The sequence below is a fragment of the Camarhynchus parvulus genome, chromosome 2 (assembly GCF_901933205.1).
Source record: "Camarhynchus parvulus chromosome 2, STF_HiC, whole genome shotgun sequence".
NCBI classification, from domain to species: domain Eukaryota; kingdom Metazoa; phylum Chordata; class Aves; order Passeriformes; family Thraupidae; genus Camarhynchus; species Camarhynchus parvulus.
The window spans coordinates 81816538-81833425 of NC_044572.1; the positions used below are offsets into that span (position 1 = coordinate 81816538).

Genomic DNA, 16888 nt, shown 5'->3' on the forward strand with positions numbered 1-16888 from the left:
TCCCCTGACTCGGAGACCACAGAGAGAGGTGGGGCTGAGTAGTGGAAGGAACTGAGGGGTGTCTGGGGAGACTGGGGGGGACTGGGAGGCTCTGGGATGATACTGGGAGGGTTTGTAGGGAACTGGAAAGGACTGGGAGGCATGCAGGAGTATGGGGGGTACTGGAAGGTGCTGGGGTGGGATAAAGGACAGGCACTGTGAGGCACTGCAAGGAACAGGGAGCACTGGGGAGGGCACTGGTACTTCCAAGAAGGAACTTGGGATGGAGATGAGGACTGGCAGGAACTAGGAGCACTGTAAAGGAACAGGGAGCACTGGAGAAGAATGGGAGAAGATGAGATGACCAAGGATGGACTTTGGATGGGGCTGACTGGGAGCACTGGACAGGAACTAGAAGCATAGAGAGGGAACTCTAGATAATGGAAGCACTGAGGATGGACTTGGGATGGGCCAGCTGGGAGGAGTGGGAGCATTGGAGAGGAACTGGGAGCACTGGGGAGGAATGAAGGAGTTGGGTTGACCAGGAGGAAGTGGTAGATGTGGAGAAGAACAGGGAATGGTGGGTTCACCAAGGAAAGAGCTGCAATTGGGTCAACTGGGAGGAAGTGGCAGCACTTGGAGGGTCTGATCCTTCCTACCTCACCCAGCCCTGTCCAGCACCACCATGCCTGATGTGGAGATGGCTGAATTTGGGGAGGCCGCCCCCTACCTCCGCAAGTCGGAGAAGGAACGGCTGGCTGCCCAGACCCGCCCCTTCGACCTAAAGAAGGACATCTTCGTCCCTGATGAAAAAGAGGAATATGTCAAGGCCACCATTGTCAGCCGCGAGGGCTCCAAGATCACTGCTGAGACCGAATATGGCAAGGTGGGGGGACCCCAGCCACACCTGGGACACCAGAATATTCCACATGGGACACAAAGAACCCAACCCACCTTCTCTAGAACCCAAGAAACATCCAGACCCCAACACGCCTTTTCCAGCACCCACTGGACGCTCAGATTCCACAGCATCTTCTCTAGAACCCAGGAAATACCTAGATCCTGCTCCACCTTTCCCAGAACCCACTGCACAGCTAGACCCCATCCAACCTCCTCTATTACCCCAGAGACGCCCAGACCCCAAAACATCTTCTCTAACACTTGAGGGACACCTAGACCTCCTCTGGCTCTCAAGTGAACACTCAGATGCCCAGCTCCCAGCCCTTTGGGAGGGAAAAACTGGGGCAACTCCTTGCCCTGTGTTCCTGCTCCATGGGGTCCTCCTTACCTTGAGCAGACAGTGACGGTCAAGGAGGACCAGATCATGCAGCAGAACCCCCCCAAGTTCGACAAGATTGAGGACATGGCCATGCTGACTTTCCTCCACGAGCCTGCTGTCCTCTACAACCTCAAGGACCGCTACGCATCTTGGATGATCTATGTGAGTTGTGAGCCCATGAGGGTCTTCAGACCCCATCCAGAACTCAGACACCCCTTCTGTAGACCTCATGGGCCACAGAGGTGCAAGATGGTCCTTCTCCAGATCTCATGGTCTACCTATAATTGGGATGATCCTTCTTTACACCCCTTGAGCCACCCAGATCCAAGATATCCCCAACCCTTTGGGCCACTAAAGACCACAATGTCCCTTCTCCAGATCACATGGGCCACCCAGAACTGGGACATCCTCTCTCCAGACCTCTTTGGTCCCCCACACCCAAGATGTCCCATCTCCAGACCACAGGGGTGATTTAAACCCAAGATATTGCCTAGCCACAAGAGATCACTTCTGCAGACCCCTTGGACCACCTGGTGGGGTGGCACCTCCTGGCTCTGACCCATCTGCTCCTTTCTCCAGACCTACTCGGGGCTCTTCTGTGTGACTGTCAACCCCTACAAGTGGTTGCCTGTCTACAATGCCGAAGTGGTGGCTGCCTACCGGGGAAAGAAGCGGAGTGAAGCTCCACCCCACATCTTCTCCATCTCTGACAATGCCTACCAGAACATGCTGACAGGTAGGGACCTTCTGCAGGGACCCCATAACCATATTCCCTGAACCTTTTCGGGGAGCAGGAGATGTGGGGCAGAGCCAAGGTGGGCTTCAGAACCTCATGTTTCTTCTCCTCATCCCACCAGATCGGGAGAACCAATCTATCCTCATCACGTGAGTAATCTCATCTGTAAACACTGTCTTAATCCTGCTCACAGCTAAGACCCCCCCACCTGGCACGTAGCCCCTCCCCTTCCCTCTTGAAGTCATGCCCACTGGCCAACCCTTTATCACTACATGGACTTGTCTGTGGAGGTCCATTATCCATCCCTCCCCAGTGAGTTCCCACCCCCAGCACCATAGCACCAGTATCGAACCATTGCTCTCCTTGGCTACCTTCAGCGGAGAATCCGGGGCGGGGAAGACTGTGAACACCAAGAGAGTCATCCAGTACTTTGCTGTCATTGCTGCCATCGGTGACCGCGGCAAGAAGGAGGCAGGGGCCCCGGGCAAGGTAAGGGCAGTAGGTGGGGCATGACACCCTGGGGTGTGGCAACATTCTGCCGCCTGTCTGTCAACCAATGACACGATCGACCACCCAAACAATTACCAAACCCAACACCCAAAAATCCAACTAACCAACCAACCAACCAACCAACCAACCATCTATCCAACCTTCCATTCATCTGTCCCATCCCCATCCAACCAACTAACCATCTCTCCATCCACCCATGGCATCAACACACATCCCTGTCCATCAACCCAGCCACCCACTCAAACCTTCACGGACCACTGTGTTCTCCCATCCATCCATTTCAACCTCGCACCTTTCATGCCCTGCACCTTACCGTGAGAACCCCCCTGACACTGTCTCACTCCATCCAGGGCACCCTGGAGGACCAGATCATCCAGGCCAACCCTGCCTTGGAAGCCTTTGGCAATGCCAAAACTGTCCGGAATGACAACTCATCCCGATTTGTGAGTGATGGGGGTAGTGTCTGTAAGGAAGAGTCTGGGGGGGAGTCTGTGGGGAAGGGTCTGTGGGTTGGGGTGTTCTGGGAAAAGGTGGCCACCTCTACCTCCTTCCACTATTCTTCCAGGGGAAGTTTATCCGGATCCATTTTGGGGCCACTGGGAAGTTGGCATCAGCTGACATTGAGACCTGTGAGTAGGTTGAGGGCTCCATGAGAGGACATCTTGTTGTCCACCATGTCTTCCTCTATCTCTCCATCCACCTGTCCATCCTTCTCCTCATGCCACCATCTATCTATCCTTCCACATCCTCAAGCCTCCCTCCATTCATCCATCTGACCCTCTATCTCCTCATCCCAAATTCCACTCATCTTCTCTTCATTCCCATCCCAGACCTCCTGGAGAAGTCCCGTGTGATCTTCCAGCTGAAGGCTGAAAGAAACTACCACATTTACTACCAGATCCTCTCCAATAAGAAGCCAGAGCTGCTGGGTGAGCTATGCTCCCAACCTGATCCCGTAAATACCTGATCCTCCACCCCTTTTGGGACCTGCCTGTCCCAACTTCTTTTTCTCCTTTCAGACATGATGCTGGTGACCAACAACCCCTACGACTATGCCTTCATCTCCCAAGGAGAGACCACAGTTCCATCCATTGATGATGGAGAGGAGCTTCTGGCCACGGATGTGAGACGGGAGGCCATCACGCAGTGTGTATGTGTCTCTGTGGGCTGTAGAAGATCTTGAACACATTTTTTCCCCACAGAGTGCCTTTGATGTCCTGGGATTCACTCCAGAGGAGAAGAATTCCATCTATAAACTGACAGGAGCCATCATGCACTTCGGCAACATGAAGTTCAAGCAGAAACAACGGGAAGAGCAGGCAGAACCAGATGGCACAGAAGGTTGGGTCCAACCAAGGTTGAGGCGGAAACTGGGGTGAACTCCATGATCCTTCCAGGTTCATATTTTCACTTCTTCATCCTCAGAGGCAGACAAGTCAGCTTACCTAATGGGGCTGAACTCAGCTGATCTTCTTAAGGGGTTGTGCCACCCTCGGGTCAAGGTGGGCAATGAGTATGTCACCAAGGGGCAGAATGTCCAGCAGGTGAGTACGACATCACAAAATGTCTTCCTTTTGGGGCAACATGGTGCCATCTCCAGCAAGGAGAACACCAAGAGGCCCTTTCACTGGTGGAGCATCCTTCTTCCAGGTGATTTATGCTGTCGGAGCCTTGGCCAAAGCTGTGTATGAGAAGATGTTCAACTGGATGGTAACCAGGATCAACAATTCACTGGAGACCAAGCAGCCACGGCAGTACTTCATTGGTGTGCTGGACATTGCTGGCTTTGAAATCTTTGATGTAAGCCCTGGTTGACTGTGTTGTGTTGACTCCATTGGATGCAGAGTTAATCCTACTGGATGGTCAGATGACTTTGTTTTGTGTTGACCCCGCTGGGGCTCAGGTTGACCCTGCTGAACATAGTTGTTCTGTTGACCCCATTGGCCATCTCCTCTCTCCTGCCCCAGTTCAACAGCTTCGAGCAGCTCTGCATCAACTTCACCAATGAGAAGCTGCAGCAGTTTTTCAATCACCACATGTTCGTGCTGGAGCAGGAAGAATACAAGAAGGAGGGCATTGAGTGGGAGTTCATTGACTTTGGCATGGACCTCCAGGCCTGCATTGACCTCATTGAGAAGGTACCATCTCCCCCAGGGCCTCATGGGGCCGGGGAAGGGCCCTTTCAGTTGCAGCTTGGCAGGAACCCCAAAGATGTTCAGTTGGGTTGTACTTGCTGTTCACTGTAGCCAACAAGGTCTCTTCTTCCTAGCCCATGGGAATCATGTCCATCCTGGAGGAGGAGTGCATGTTTCCCAAGGCCACGGACATGACCTTCAAGGCCAAGCTCTTTGATAATCACCTGGGCAAGTCGGCCAACTTTGGAAAGCCACGAAACATCAAGGGGAAGCAAGAGGCGCACTTTGCCCTTATCCACTATGCCGGCACAGTGGACTACAACATCATTGGGTGGCTGCAGAAGAACAAGGACCCCCTCAATGAGACAGTGGTGGGGCTCTACCAGAAATCAGCCCTGAAGCTCTTGGCCAACCTCTTTGCCAACTATGCTGGGGCTGATGCACGTAAGAGGAACCCCTTTCCTCAGCATCTGGGGTTCTTTCTGCCCTGTCCCTGTCCTATCTCATCCTTTTTTCTTCTCCAACAGCCGTGGAGAAGGGGAAAGGAGCTAAGAAGAAAGGTTCCTCCTTCCAAACTGTCTCTGCCCTGCATCGGGTGAGCGTTCAAGGGTTATTGGTGGACCCCAGGGTGTGTGCGCATGAAAAACATGTCACAGGGCAAGAGATAACCCTTGGTGGGACAGGCTGGGGGGGTGTCTTAATTCCCTTTGTCATCTCCTCCTCCATTTTTCAGGAGAATCTCAACAAGTTGATGACCAACCTGCGGTCTACCCACCCTCATTTCGTCCGCTGCATCATCCCCAATGAGACTAAGTCTCCTGGTGAGTCAGCCCCTGAGGGTTGATCCAGAGGACCCTGTGGGGCTCTGCCCAATGGTGGTGGTGGGGAGCAGTGCTCTGGGGCAGGCCTTGACTCACCAGTCTTGATGACCCACCAGGTGTGATGAACAACCCCCTGGTAATGCACCAGCTGCGCTGCAATGGAGTGCTAGAGGGTATCCGCATCTGCCGCAAGGGCTTCCCCAATCGCATCCTCTATGGGGACTTCCGACAGCGGTAGGCACAGAGGAGAAAATGTGGGGATGGGGTGGACAACCCCACTGGGACTGAATTCAGACGTTTCCTGTCCTCTCTGGTCACCAGGTACCGCATCCTGAACCCTGCTGCCATCCCTGAGGGGCAGTTCATTGACAGCCGCAAGGGCGCTGAGAAGCTCCTGGGATCCCTTGATATTGACCACAACCAGTACAAATTTGGACACACCAAGGTGAGGTCACTTGATCTCAGTTCTGGTGGTCCCATCATCCACAAGGTTTTCATGGTGGGACCAGATGGACTCTATGGTCCCACCATCTGCTTGTCCCCCTGCCCATCTGAGCTCCCTCCATCCACACCACCACCCATCCCTCCATCATGCCCTCAAATGCCAGCAGCGCTAATCTTCATCTTTCCTCAAAGGTCTTCTTCAAGGCTGGGCTGCTAGGGCTGCTGGAGGAGATGAGGGATGAGCGCCTGGCCCGGATCATGACCCGCTTGCAAGCCCAAGTCCGTGGTTTCCTGTCCCGTCAGGAGTTCAAGAAGATCCTAGAGCGCAGGTAGGTGGTGAGATGGAGATGGTGTTGTATCCATGTTGAGTGGAAGCCCCTGGTGACCCACATTCCTATGTGGCTTCTCCAGAGACTCACTGCTGGTGATCCAGTGGAACATCAGGGCCTTCATGGGGGTGAAGAACTGGCCTTGGATGAAGCTCTACTTCAAGATCAAGCCCTTGCTGAAGAGCGCCGAGACAGAGAAAGAGATGCAGGTAGGACAGGGCCATGGTAGGGAAGGCAGGTGGGTGGATGGAGAGAGGAAGTGGTAGGTGGGGACAAAAAGGAAGAAATGAGATTTACATGGCACCTTTGTGCCTCCCACAGAACATGAAAGAAGAGTTTGGGCGCCTGAAGGAGGCCTTAGAGAAGTCAGAAGCCCGGCGGAAGGAACTAGAGGAGAAGATGGTCTCCATGCTGCAGGAGAAAAATGACCTTCAGCTCCAAGTGCAGGCTGTGAGTGACCTAAATGTCCCAGCCCCATGCTCCTTTTTCATTCATCTCAAACCAAGCTTATCCCTTCCAGGAGCAAGACAACCTGGCTGATGCTGAGGAGCGCTGTGACCAGCTGATCAAGAACAAGATCCAGCTGGAGGCCAAGGTGAAGGAGATGACTGAGAGGATGGAGGATGAGGAGGAGATGAATGCAGAGTTGACAGCAAAGAAAAGGAAGCTGGAAGATGAATGCTCAGAGCTGAAGAAGGACATTGATGACCTGGAGTTGTCATTGGCCAAGGTGGAAAAGGAGAAACACGCCACTGAGAACAAGGTGAGGGTGGGGAGACGTCTTGACCTCAAACTGTGGGGAACTGAGCTGACTCAAGCCAAAGTGAATAGAGTCTGGTGAAGACCCAAGGCTAGCTGGGTTGGGTTGCCAAGAATCAAGGCTGTTTGGGCTGCCAAATTCAAGGCTGGAGAGTCATGAAGACCCAAAACTGCTTGGGTTGGATTGTGATAATGCAAGACCAGTTGGACTGCATCATCAAGAACCAAGGCTGGTTGTGTTTTCCTGCATCTCCTGACTTAGACCCAGCTTCACAAAGAGCAAGAACAACCTCCTGTCTCCTGTCCTGCCTTTGGTACCAAGCTGGAGGCCTGATATTTCTCCTCCTGCAGGTCAAGAACCTCACAGAGGAGATGGCTGGGCTGGATGAAACCATCGTCAAGCTAACGAAGGAGAAGAAAGCCCTGCAAGAATCTCACCAGCAAGCACTGGATGATCTGCAGGCAGAGGAAGACAAGGTCAACACATTGACAAAGGCCAAAGTCAAGCTGGAACAGCAAGTGGATGACGTGAGTATAGTCCATGACAAGCACATAACTGGTCCCTTGGGGTGTGGAAGTCCTTCTGGAGTGCGAGTTTGTGGGGACTGATGGCTGTGTCTCTTCCTCACTTGCAGCTGGAGAGTTCACTAGAGCAAGAGAAGAAGATCCGGATGGACCTGGAACGGGCCAAAAGGAAGCTGGAAGGTGATTTGAAATTGGCTCAGGAGAATATCATGGACCTGGAGAATGACAAGCAACAACTGGATGAGAGGCTGAAAAAGTAAGGGCTGCACCCTTGCTTGTTCTTTACCTCTAACACCTCTGCTGAGCACTCAGAAGTATGACTTACTGGTGTTTCTCTCCACACCTAGGAAAGACTTTGAGCTCAATGCCCTCAACGCCAGAATTGAGGATGAGCAAGCAGTTGCAGCCCAGCTCCAGAAGAAGCTCAAAGAACTTCAGGTGAGGTGGGCTTCAGATTGGGGGTCAAGCAGAAGGAGGAACTGGTCCTCCCCATTATCTTCATATCTTTTTGAGAACCAGTATGCCATCCACCTGAGGTTGGAAGCCCATAGCATATCCCTTGTCCCAGAACCTCTCTGTCATTTATTGCCTTGAAATGACTCACGGGCTCCTGGACAGGTTGGCTTTCACGGGGGTTGAGCTGAACCAATGGGTTTAGAGTGCTCAGGGGTATAGGGAGCATCTTGGGTAGAATCTTCTGAGCTGAGCAGACCACCTGGGTTGAATCACATTCATTCTAATGTCCTTAGAGAAGTTTGTGCTGAGTTGTCTGTTGGTCCAATTAGAATGGACCAATTGGAATGTCCTCAAGAGCAGCTGAGTTGAAGAATCTCAAGGTAATTTGAGAAGGTGGAGTGTGTTCAAAGGCCAGGTTGATCTGGAGAGCTCAGATCTTGACTAGGTCGAAAAGAACTGGATGGGATTGAGACTGGTGGAGGTGAAGGGTCTACAGCTGTCTGGGCTGAGCTGAAGAGTCTACAGTTTGTTGGGTTGACTTGAATTGACTTAAAGACTCTCCATCTTGATTGGCTGAGTTGAGGGGAGCAGTTGGGTGGAACCAAGTCCACTGAAAACGTGTTCATCCCTGGAGCACAGGCGCGGATTGAGGAGCTGGAGGAGGAGCTGGAAGCAGAGCGGACAGGCAGAGCCAAGGTGGAGAAGCTGCGCTCAGACCTGTCACGGGAGCTGGAGGAGATCAGTGAGCGGCTGGAGGAGGCGGGTGGTGCCACTTCAGTGCAAATCGAGCTCAACAAGAAGCGGGAGGCAGAGTTCCAGAAGATGCGGCGGGACCTGGAGGAGGCCACGCTGCAGCATGAGGCCACGGCTGCTGCGCTGCGCAAGAAGCACGCCGACAGCGTGGCCGAGCTCAGCGAGCAGATCGACAACTTACAGCGTGTCAAACAGAAGCTGGAGAAGGAGAAGAGTGAGCTCAAGCTGGAGCTGGATGATGTCGGCTCCAACATGGAGCAACTGATAAAGGCCAAGGTAGGAAATAGGCCTCCAGCCATGAAGGAACAACACTTCCACTGCCCTCTCAAGGTTCCCTTTCATCTTTCTACCCTTCCTGCTTGTAGGCCAACCTGGAGAAGATGTGCCGCACCATGGAAGATCAGATGAATGAGCACCGGACCAAGTCCGAAGAGGCTCAACGCATGGTCAATGACCTCACCACTCAACGAGCCAAGCTCCAGACTGAGAATGGTGAGGGTCTTGCTCCTCCCTAACCCAATTGCCTGACTCATCCCCAGTGGGGTGGCTTTGGGGTGTGTCCTGAAACTGATTATCTGCCATTCCACCTGACAGGTGAGCTCTCCAGGCAGCTGGAGGAGAAGGAAGCCTTCATCAACCAGATGACACGAGGGAAACTCACCTACACCCAACAGCTGGAGGACCTCAAGAGGCAGCTAGAGGAAGAAGTCAAGGTAGGGCTTTGCTGGGCGGTCAGTGAGGCTGAAAGACACCTCCAGTGCCAAGGATGTGGTTGGTCTGGGATTGAGAAGTGCATCATGAGCCTGCCCTCACAGTAGGAGAAAATGAATCGAGGGTCCTCAGAAATTCAGTAGTGCTGGTGAGTTACAGGGAAGTTGGGTTGGGTTAGGTTGGGTTGGATTGGTTGGTTGGTAACTACGTAGTTGGAGTTGGAGAATGCCAATACAGCTCAACTTGATATGGACCCAACTTCTCCTCACCTTGTAGCCCTCTCCCCTCCCAGGCCAAGAATGCACTGGCCCATGCCCTGCAGTCAGCCCGGCATGACTGCGACCTTCTGAGGGAGCAGTATGAGGAGGAGACAGAGGCCAAGGCTGAGCTCCAGCGCTCACTCTCCAAGGCCAACTCTGAGGTGGCACAGTGGAGGACCAAGTATGAGACAGATGCCATCCAGCGCACTGAGGAACTGGAGGAGGCCAAGTGAGTCCTCTCCCCATGAAGGGAGCTTCTATGGGGCACAGGGAGAATCTTCTACAGTACAAAGATCTTGAGAATGTATAATAATCTGGAGATGGTAGAGGAGATCCAGAGCAGAGCCTCAGCTAACCAGTGGGTGGAAGAATAAGGTTTGAGTTGGCCCACTTGGTCCATAGGTCATCACAGCCAGGTTTTCTCCCACGTCAGGAAGAAGCTGGCCCAGCGGCTGCAGGAGGCTGAGGAGGCGGTGGAGGCAGTCAATGCCAAGTGTTCCTCCCTGGAGAAGACCAAGCACCGGCTGCAAAATGAGATTGAAGATCTCATGGCAGACCTGGAGCGGTCAAATGCAGCAGCAGCTGCATTAGACAAGAAACAGAGAAACTTTGACAAGGTGGGAGGACCAAGAAATGATGAAAGGAGAAGGGTGGGAAGGGGGTAGAGAAATGGGGGTCCCATGATTTAAAAAAAAAGGAGAAGTCCAGAAGAAAGCTGAACAACTTTCAAGGGCCATGTTTTAGAAAGCCCTCAAGTCTCTTTCAGGAGAGTATTGGGGAAAAGATAAGGAGAATGGAAAGAGGGTTCTTCATGAGCAAAGCAGCAGCTGAGCAGGTGATGTCTTCATAGATCCTGTCTGAGTGGAAGCAGAAGTTTGAAGAGTCACAGGTGGAGCTGGAAGCATCACAGAAAGAGGCCAGATCCCTCAGCACTGAGCTCTTCAAGCTGAAAAACGCTTATGAGGAGTCACTTGATCATTTAGAGACTTTAAAGAGGGAAAACAAGAATCTCCAAGGTGAGACCATGGTCTTTCCCTGCCCACCTTTTTGTATTCCACCACTTTCCACCAAGTCTGATGGGTTATATCTGGGCAGAGGAGATCTCGGATCTGACGGAGCAGCTGGGTGGCAGCCACAAGACCATCCATGAATTGGAGAAGGTCCGGAAGCAGCTGGATGCTGAGAAACTGGAGCTCCAAGCTGCACTGGAAGAGGCTGAGGTGAGCCAAATCACATCTCCATGAGTCCCATGTTGTCCTAGTTCTTCTCTGTGTCCCTCTAATTTCCCTCTGTCTCCACCAGGCCTCTCTGGAGCATGAGGAGGGAAAGATCCTGAGGGCCCAACTGGAGTTCAACCAGGTCAAGGCAGACTATGAGCGCAAGCTGGCCGAGAAGGATGAGGAGATGGAGCAGGCCAAGCGCAACCACCTGCGGGTGGTGGATTCACTGCAGACCTCGCTGGACGCTGAGACCGGAGCCGCAATGAGGCCCTGAGGCTGAAGAAGAAGATGGAGGGTGACCTCAATGAGATGGAGATTCAGCTCAGCCATGCCAACCGTGTGGCTGCTGAAGCTCAGAAGCAAGTCAAGACACTGCAGGGCTGCCTCAAGGTACCCATCAGACTTCTACCCCATAAGCATGTTGACATGTAGTAGGTCCCACCACCCCAGAGTAGAAGAAAAGTAGACCTTGAGTCACTTCCCTACCATCCCCACTCACCCTCTTCCCCCATGCCACCTTGTAGGACACCCAGCTGCAGCTGGATGACATGGTACGGGTCAATGAAGACCTGAAGGAGAATATTGCCATCGTGGAGAGGAGAAACAACCTCCTCCAGTCAGAGCTGGAGGAGCTGCGGGCAGTGGTGGAACAGACTGAGAGGGCCCGCAAGTTGGCTGAGCAGGAGCTGATTGAGGCCAGTGAGAGGGTCCAGCTTCTCCACTCACAGGTGAGATATCACATACCTTCAAGGATAGAGGTCACCTCCATCCATGGATGTGGGCTTCTAAAGGGTTGAGTTACCAAGATCTCCAGATCCTTTAATCCTGCAGAGTTGGCAGGGAGTAGGTGGTCATTAAGTACTGGGGGGTTAAAGAAGGATGGGCCAGCAGTTCAAGAGACACCTCCTGAGATCCTCTCCTCTAACTTCAGAACACCAGCCTCATCAACCAGAAGAAGAAGATGGAGGCTGACATCTCCCAGCTGCAGACAGAGGTGGAAGAGGCCATCCAGGAGTGTAGGAATGCTGAGGAGAAAGCCAAGAAAGCCATCACTGACGTGAGTGCCATGGTGGGACCAGCATCTAGGACACCTTCCACTGGAGGGTGATGGAGAAGGAGGTCCTCCTTCTCTGCTTGCTTCTCTCCTCGGGCAGGCGGCCATGATGGCAGAGGAGCTGAAGAAGGAGCAGGACACCAGCGCCCATCTGGAACGGATGAAGAAGAACATGGAGCAGACCATCAAGGACCTGCAGATGAGGTTGGATGAGGCTGAGCAGCTGGCCCTCAAAGGAGGCAAGAAGCAGCTGCAGAAGCTGGAGGCTCGTGTGCGGGAGCTGGAGAATGAGCTGGAGGCTGAGCAGAAGCGCCATGCCGAGAGTGTCAAGGGTCTCCGCAAGTCGGAGCGTCGTGTCAAGGAACTCAGCTACCAGGTAGGTTGTCTGAGCTGGTGCTGGAGGTCATCCACTCTCCCTGGAGCCCCAGGGCCTTATGTCCCTAGCTGTACATGACTTAGAACATGGCTGACCTGCTGGCCAGAGAGACATGGGTAAGCTAGACCACCCACTGTGTGTATCTCTGATACTGTCTACTGTCGGATAGGTAGTGGCACCCAGAATATTGTCTGGGTCATGAGCCACCCAGGCCATTTCTCAGTGTCCCAGCATCCATGGGGTCTCTGCATGATCCTGGACCTTGGGTGGGACCTCATCAGGGGCAGGAAGATACCTTCACACAGGGAGACAACCAATTTCCTGCCCCACAGTTGAGGCCACCCACAGGTCTAGAGAGGCTCCATTCCCCCAGAACATCATTAAGTGTCTCCTGACCCTTACTGCTCTTGTGGTGATTCAAAGCACAGGTAGGATCATGTCCTGACCCACATGTGTCCCACCCCACAGACAGAAGAGGACCGCAAGAACCTGGTCCGGCTCCAAGACCTCGTGGACAAGCTCCAAATGAAGGTCAAGGCCTACAAGCGACAGGCAGAGGAGGCGGTGAGTACTGGAGGGACATATGTGGGACCACCCCTGGGAGAGGACAGTTTGGGATTGGGGTGTGGGAGAGGATGTGGGGAGTAGCAGGGGGCCTTAGGGTGGTCACAGGGTGGGGTATCAGGGGGTGAGGAGAGTAGGTCAAGAGAAAGTGGAGAAAGTGGGTGAGTGGTGGGATATGGAGATGGTGGTGGGAAGGATGGATGGATGGATGGATGGATGGATGGATGGATGGATGGATGGATGGATGGATGGATGGATGGATGGGAGGAATGTTAGATGGATGGTTTGTTAAGGAGATGGTTGGGTGGCTGGAAGATGGGATGTCTGGAAGGATAGGTGGGTCCATGGTGGGCCAGATGGAGCAATAAGAAGATAGGATGGAGGAACAGCTGGCAGGGTGGCAGGACGCCAGACAGAGCTGTGTGGGAGCCTCACTGGTGTCCCTGACCCCTCAGGAGGAACAGGCCAACTCCAACCTGGCCAAGTTCCGCAAGGCGCAGCACGAGCTGGATGAGGCAGAGGAGCGTGCCGACATTGCTGAGTCCCAGGTCAACAAGCTGCGGGCCAAGAGCCGCGACATTGGAGCCAAGGTGGGACTTTCCCCTGCCCTACAGCTGCCCCATGGGTGCCCCACAGCTTCCTTGTGCTCACAGTCCCTTTTTCTCATTCTCCATCAGAAGGGACTAAATGAAGAGTGAAGCTCTGGACCCCCAACAATATTCCCTGGACCGCCAAGTGGCCCACCCCCACTCCCAGCCCCCTAACCTTGGTCAGCCAATAAAAAACATTGAGCAGCATCAGTTTTTGTGGGGCTGTGTTTGTGTGGGGAGGGTGCGGTTTCCCCTTGGCATGGCACCCACAGGATGTCTGTAGCCCACACAAGGTCACCAACGAGTGTGCAGCACCGTGTGCCCCACAGCATGATACAACCAGACCCACAGTGCAATGTGATGCGAACCATGAGCTCGACCTTGAGCTGCCTCACAGTGTATCCGCTGTGGGGCAGCTACTGTCTGCCCCATGGTGATCTGTAACCTCAGCCTGCTCCACACCAGCCTAGATCCATGTGGGGGGAGACACTCGTCTGGGGGCAGATGTGGGGGTGGGGAGGGGGACCCCAGGATGTGGGGGACAGCATCTGGGATCCCCACATGTGGGGCAGAGCCCCTCAGGCATGTTTTGGTTCCTGAGGTTGCACCTTCTCCTGCTGCAGGTGCTGAGGTCCCTCTGTCCTGGCCTCAAGTGTTCCTCTAGCCACCAGCTGCTGTATCCCACTGCACCCCATGTCCCACAGCCCCCCATTCCCTACTGACCTGTCCCTCCATTGCTCTGGACTTGCCATCCATCACCCCACCACCTCTTCACCCATCAGCCCTGCGTCCTCCATCTCCCACAGTCCTTCTGCCTTCTCCATGACCCCCTAGTCCCTGCAGGTTCTCTATGTCCCATTGTCCCTCTGTCTCCTGCCTGTCCCTCCCCCCTTCCCCCCTCGCCCTCCCTCCAGCCGTCCATCTGTCGCTGCCCCATCCCTCCCGGTCCTGGCGGCGCCGCAGGATGGACCCCAGGGGACCCGGCGTGCGGGCGGCTCCCCTCCCCCGCCAGACTGGGGCCTAGGGAGGGTGGGGAAATGTGGTAATGTCTCTGTGGGGCCCTATGGGGCTCTAAAAAGACTCTATGGGGATCTGTGGAGACTCTCTGTGACTCCATGGAGCAATTACGGGGCTCTGTAAGGGCTCTGTGGGGTAGAGGAGGTGATCGGTGGGGCAGGAGAGGGGGATCTGTGGGGCACAATGGGGAGGTGGGGACCTCCCCGCCCGCGGGAATGTGTCACCTCGCGGGAACGCTTGTCACCTCCTTGATGACAAAGTGGACACGGTGTTCGGGGACTGCTGCCAGACCCCCCCGTCCCTCAGACCCCTGGCGGCCCCACGGCGCCTCACTGAGGGGGGGACGAGATAACAATCTCCCCCCCACTCTCCGGTCGTGTCCCAATATAGACCTGGCAGGGTAGAGCTGTCACCACCCCACGGGTGACAGGACATTGGCCAGGGACCCAGGCGTCCCAGCCCCATAGGCACCCCCTCCACATAGGTCCCTGGAGCCCTAGCCCCATAGATCCCCTCCATGCACAAAGAACCCAGGGCGGCATCAGGGCTCCGTAGCTCCCACACACACAAGAAAGGCAGGCATCTGAGACCCATAGAATCATCACAAATGCCACCAAAGTGCCCTGGTCCCCAGAGATCACTCACACAAGGGACCCTGGCGTCCGGGCTCCCTAGTTCCCGCCCCCCCCGGCCCCCCACACGATGGATCCAGACATCTGGGCTCCACAGACACCTCCTACACAAGGGACCCAGGCATCCAGGCCCCTAGCCCACCCCACATCCCACCCCTACAAGGGGTCTGGAGAGCCCTTGCTCACCCCTAGAGCTCTGCCCCACAGGTCATCCTGTGAGGTGACTATGTGGGTCCTGGATGCCAGAGTCACAGGAGAGATGCCACCTTGTGGCTGGGGAAGCGGGGGGGAGGTGCCCCCCTCCTCCTTTATCAGCCACCCCCTCCCCAGGAATGCTCCTCCCCATCCCATGATGGTCTATAAAGGCCTTGGGGCTGCGGGGCTGGCATAGGTGTCGGCGTGGGGCAGAGAGGGAGAGGGTGGGGGACATAGTGGGAATGTGGGATGTGGATATGAAGGGCTGAGGGAGGATATGGGGGGCTATGGGGTGCACAGGAGGGCTATGGGGCATATGGGGATCTATGGGACACAGGAATCTGTGGGGGGATATGGGGCACAGGGGGCCTATGGGACACATAGGGGTTCTCTGGGGTGTGGGGACCTGTGGGGTACACATGGGGTTATGAAGCAAGAAGATATAAGAAACACTGAGAGGAACTGTAGGGGAGAGAGATGTATGGGGGCAGAGCAATCTAGGGGATACTGATGGTCAGTGGGGCACCCAGGTGGTTCTATGTGGCACCAGCAAGGCTATGGGGCACATGGGGTCTATGTGGCAAAGTGATCTATGGGGCATAAAGGGGTCTATGGGGCAAAGAGGGTCTATAGGGGGCAAGGGGTGTAGCCCTACTCACCCTCTACATGTTCTTCCAGCTTCCTTCATCCTACCTGCTAGATCCACAGACTCCAGGTGAGGGTGGTGTTGTGGGGCAGCATGGGGATGGGTGCTTTGGGGGCTGGGGGGAGTGGTGTGGCTGCTATAGGGTGTGTGTGTTGCTATAGGGTCTGCACATCACTACAGGGGATCTATACTTTGCTGTGGGGGTCTGCATGTGGGGCTGTGCAGGACTCTAAGGTTCCCTGCATTGTTATAGGGGTCCCTGCACTGCTATGGGTCTCTGTGCATCACTGTAGGGGTGCCTGAATCATTATGGGGGTCTGTGCGTGGCTATAGGGGCCTTTGTGCTGCAGGGGGCCATGGATCATTCCAGGGGTTGGTGGTCCCTGGTTGTGGGGGTGCTTGCATCCGTACAGGAGTCTGTACACAGGACTGCGCATGGGACTGGGGTCCCTGCATGACTATAGGGGTCTGCCCACAGCTATAGGGGGACTATGCACTGTGTAGGGTTCAATACATGGGGTCATGAATGGCTATAGGATACTGTGCATGGGGCCATACTCACCTATGAAGCCCTGTACACCAGCATTAGGGGTCCTTTAATGGTTATAGGGGTCCCTGCAGGGAGTCCCTGAATGACTGCAGGAGTCTGTGCATGGGGCAGTGTATGACGACATGGGTGTGCAGAGGGCTATAAGGCTCCCTGCACATCTGTAGGGACCCATGCATGGGGCTGTGCACAGCTGCAAAGCTCTGTGTCTGGCTTTGGGGTCTGCCACAGCCATAGGGGTCTGCCACAGCCATAGGGGTCTGGGCATGGCTAAGGGGCCCATGCATGGCAACGGGCTCTGGCCAGTGGGGCTGTGTGGGGCCATGGAACAAGGGGCAGGACCCTGTGGC

General features: G+C 54.7%; 1 protein-coding gene across 1 annotated transcript; it reads left to right on the forward strand.

The window, feature by feature from the left end:
• The first annotated feature begins 664 nt into the window (after positions 1-664).
• Positions 665-13708, forward strand: LOC115916941 (myosin-7-like). Its single transcript, XM_030970678.1, is given in 40 exon segments — positions 665-865; positions 1277-1420; positions 1838-1994; positions 2116-2143; positions 2372-2483; positions 2855-2947; positions 3070-3133; positions 3335-3433; positions 3524-3627; positions 3707-3845; positions 3930-4048; positions 4155-4304; positions 4472-4642; positions 4774-5083; positions 5167-5234; positions 5373-5460; positions 5577-5694; positions 5782-5905; positions 6097-6233; positions 6316-6442; positions 6555-6683; positions 6754-6996; positions 7344-7520; positions 7628-7773; positions 7865-7955; positions 8613-9002; positions 9092-9218; positions 9321-9439; positions 9730-9926; positions 10131-10314; positions 10548-10713; positions 10793-10917; positions 11000-11165; positions 11168-11307; positions 11442-11645; positions 11849-11974; positions 12072-12347; positions 12816-12911; positions 13367-13501; positions 13589-13708. Coding segments are annotated over 40 exon segments (5811 nt in total). The 3' UTR covers positions 13610-13708.
• Positions 13709-16888: the final 3180 nt, after the last annotated feature.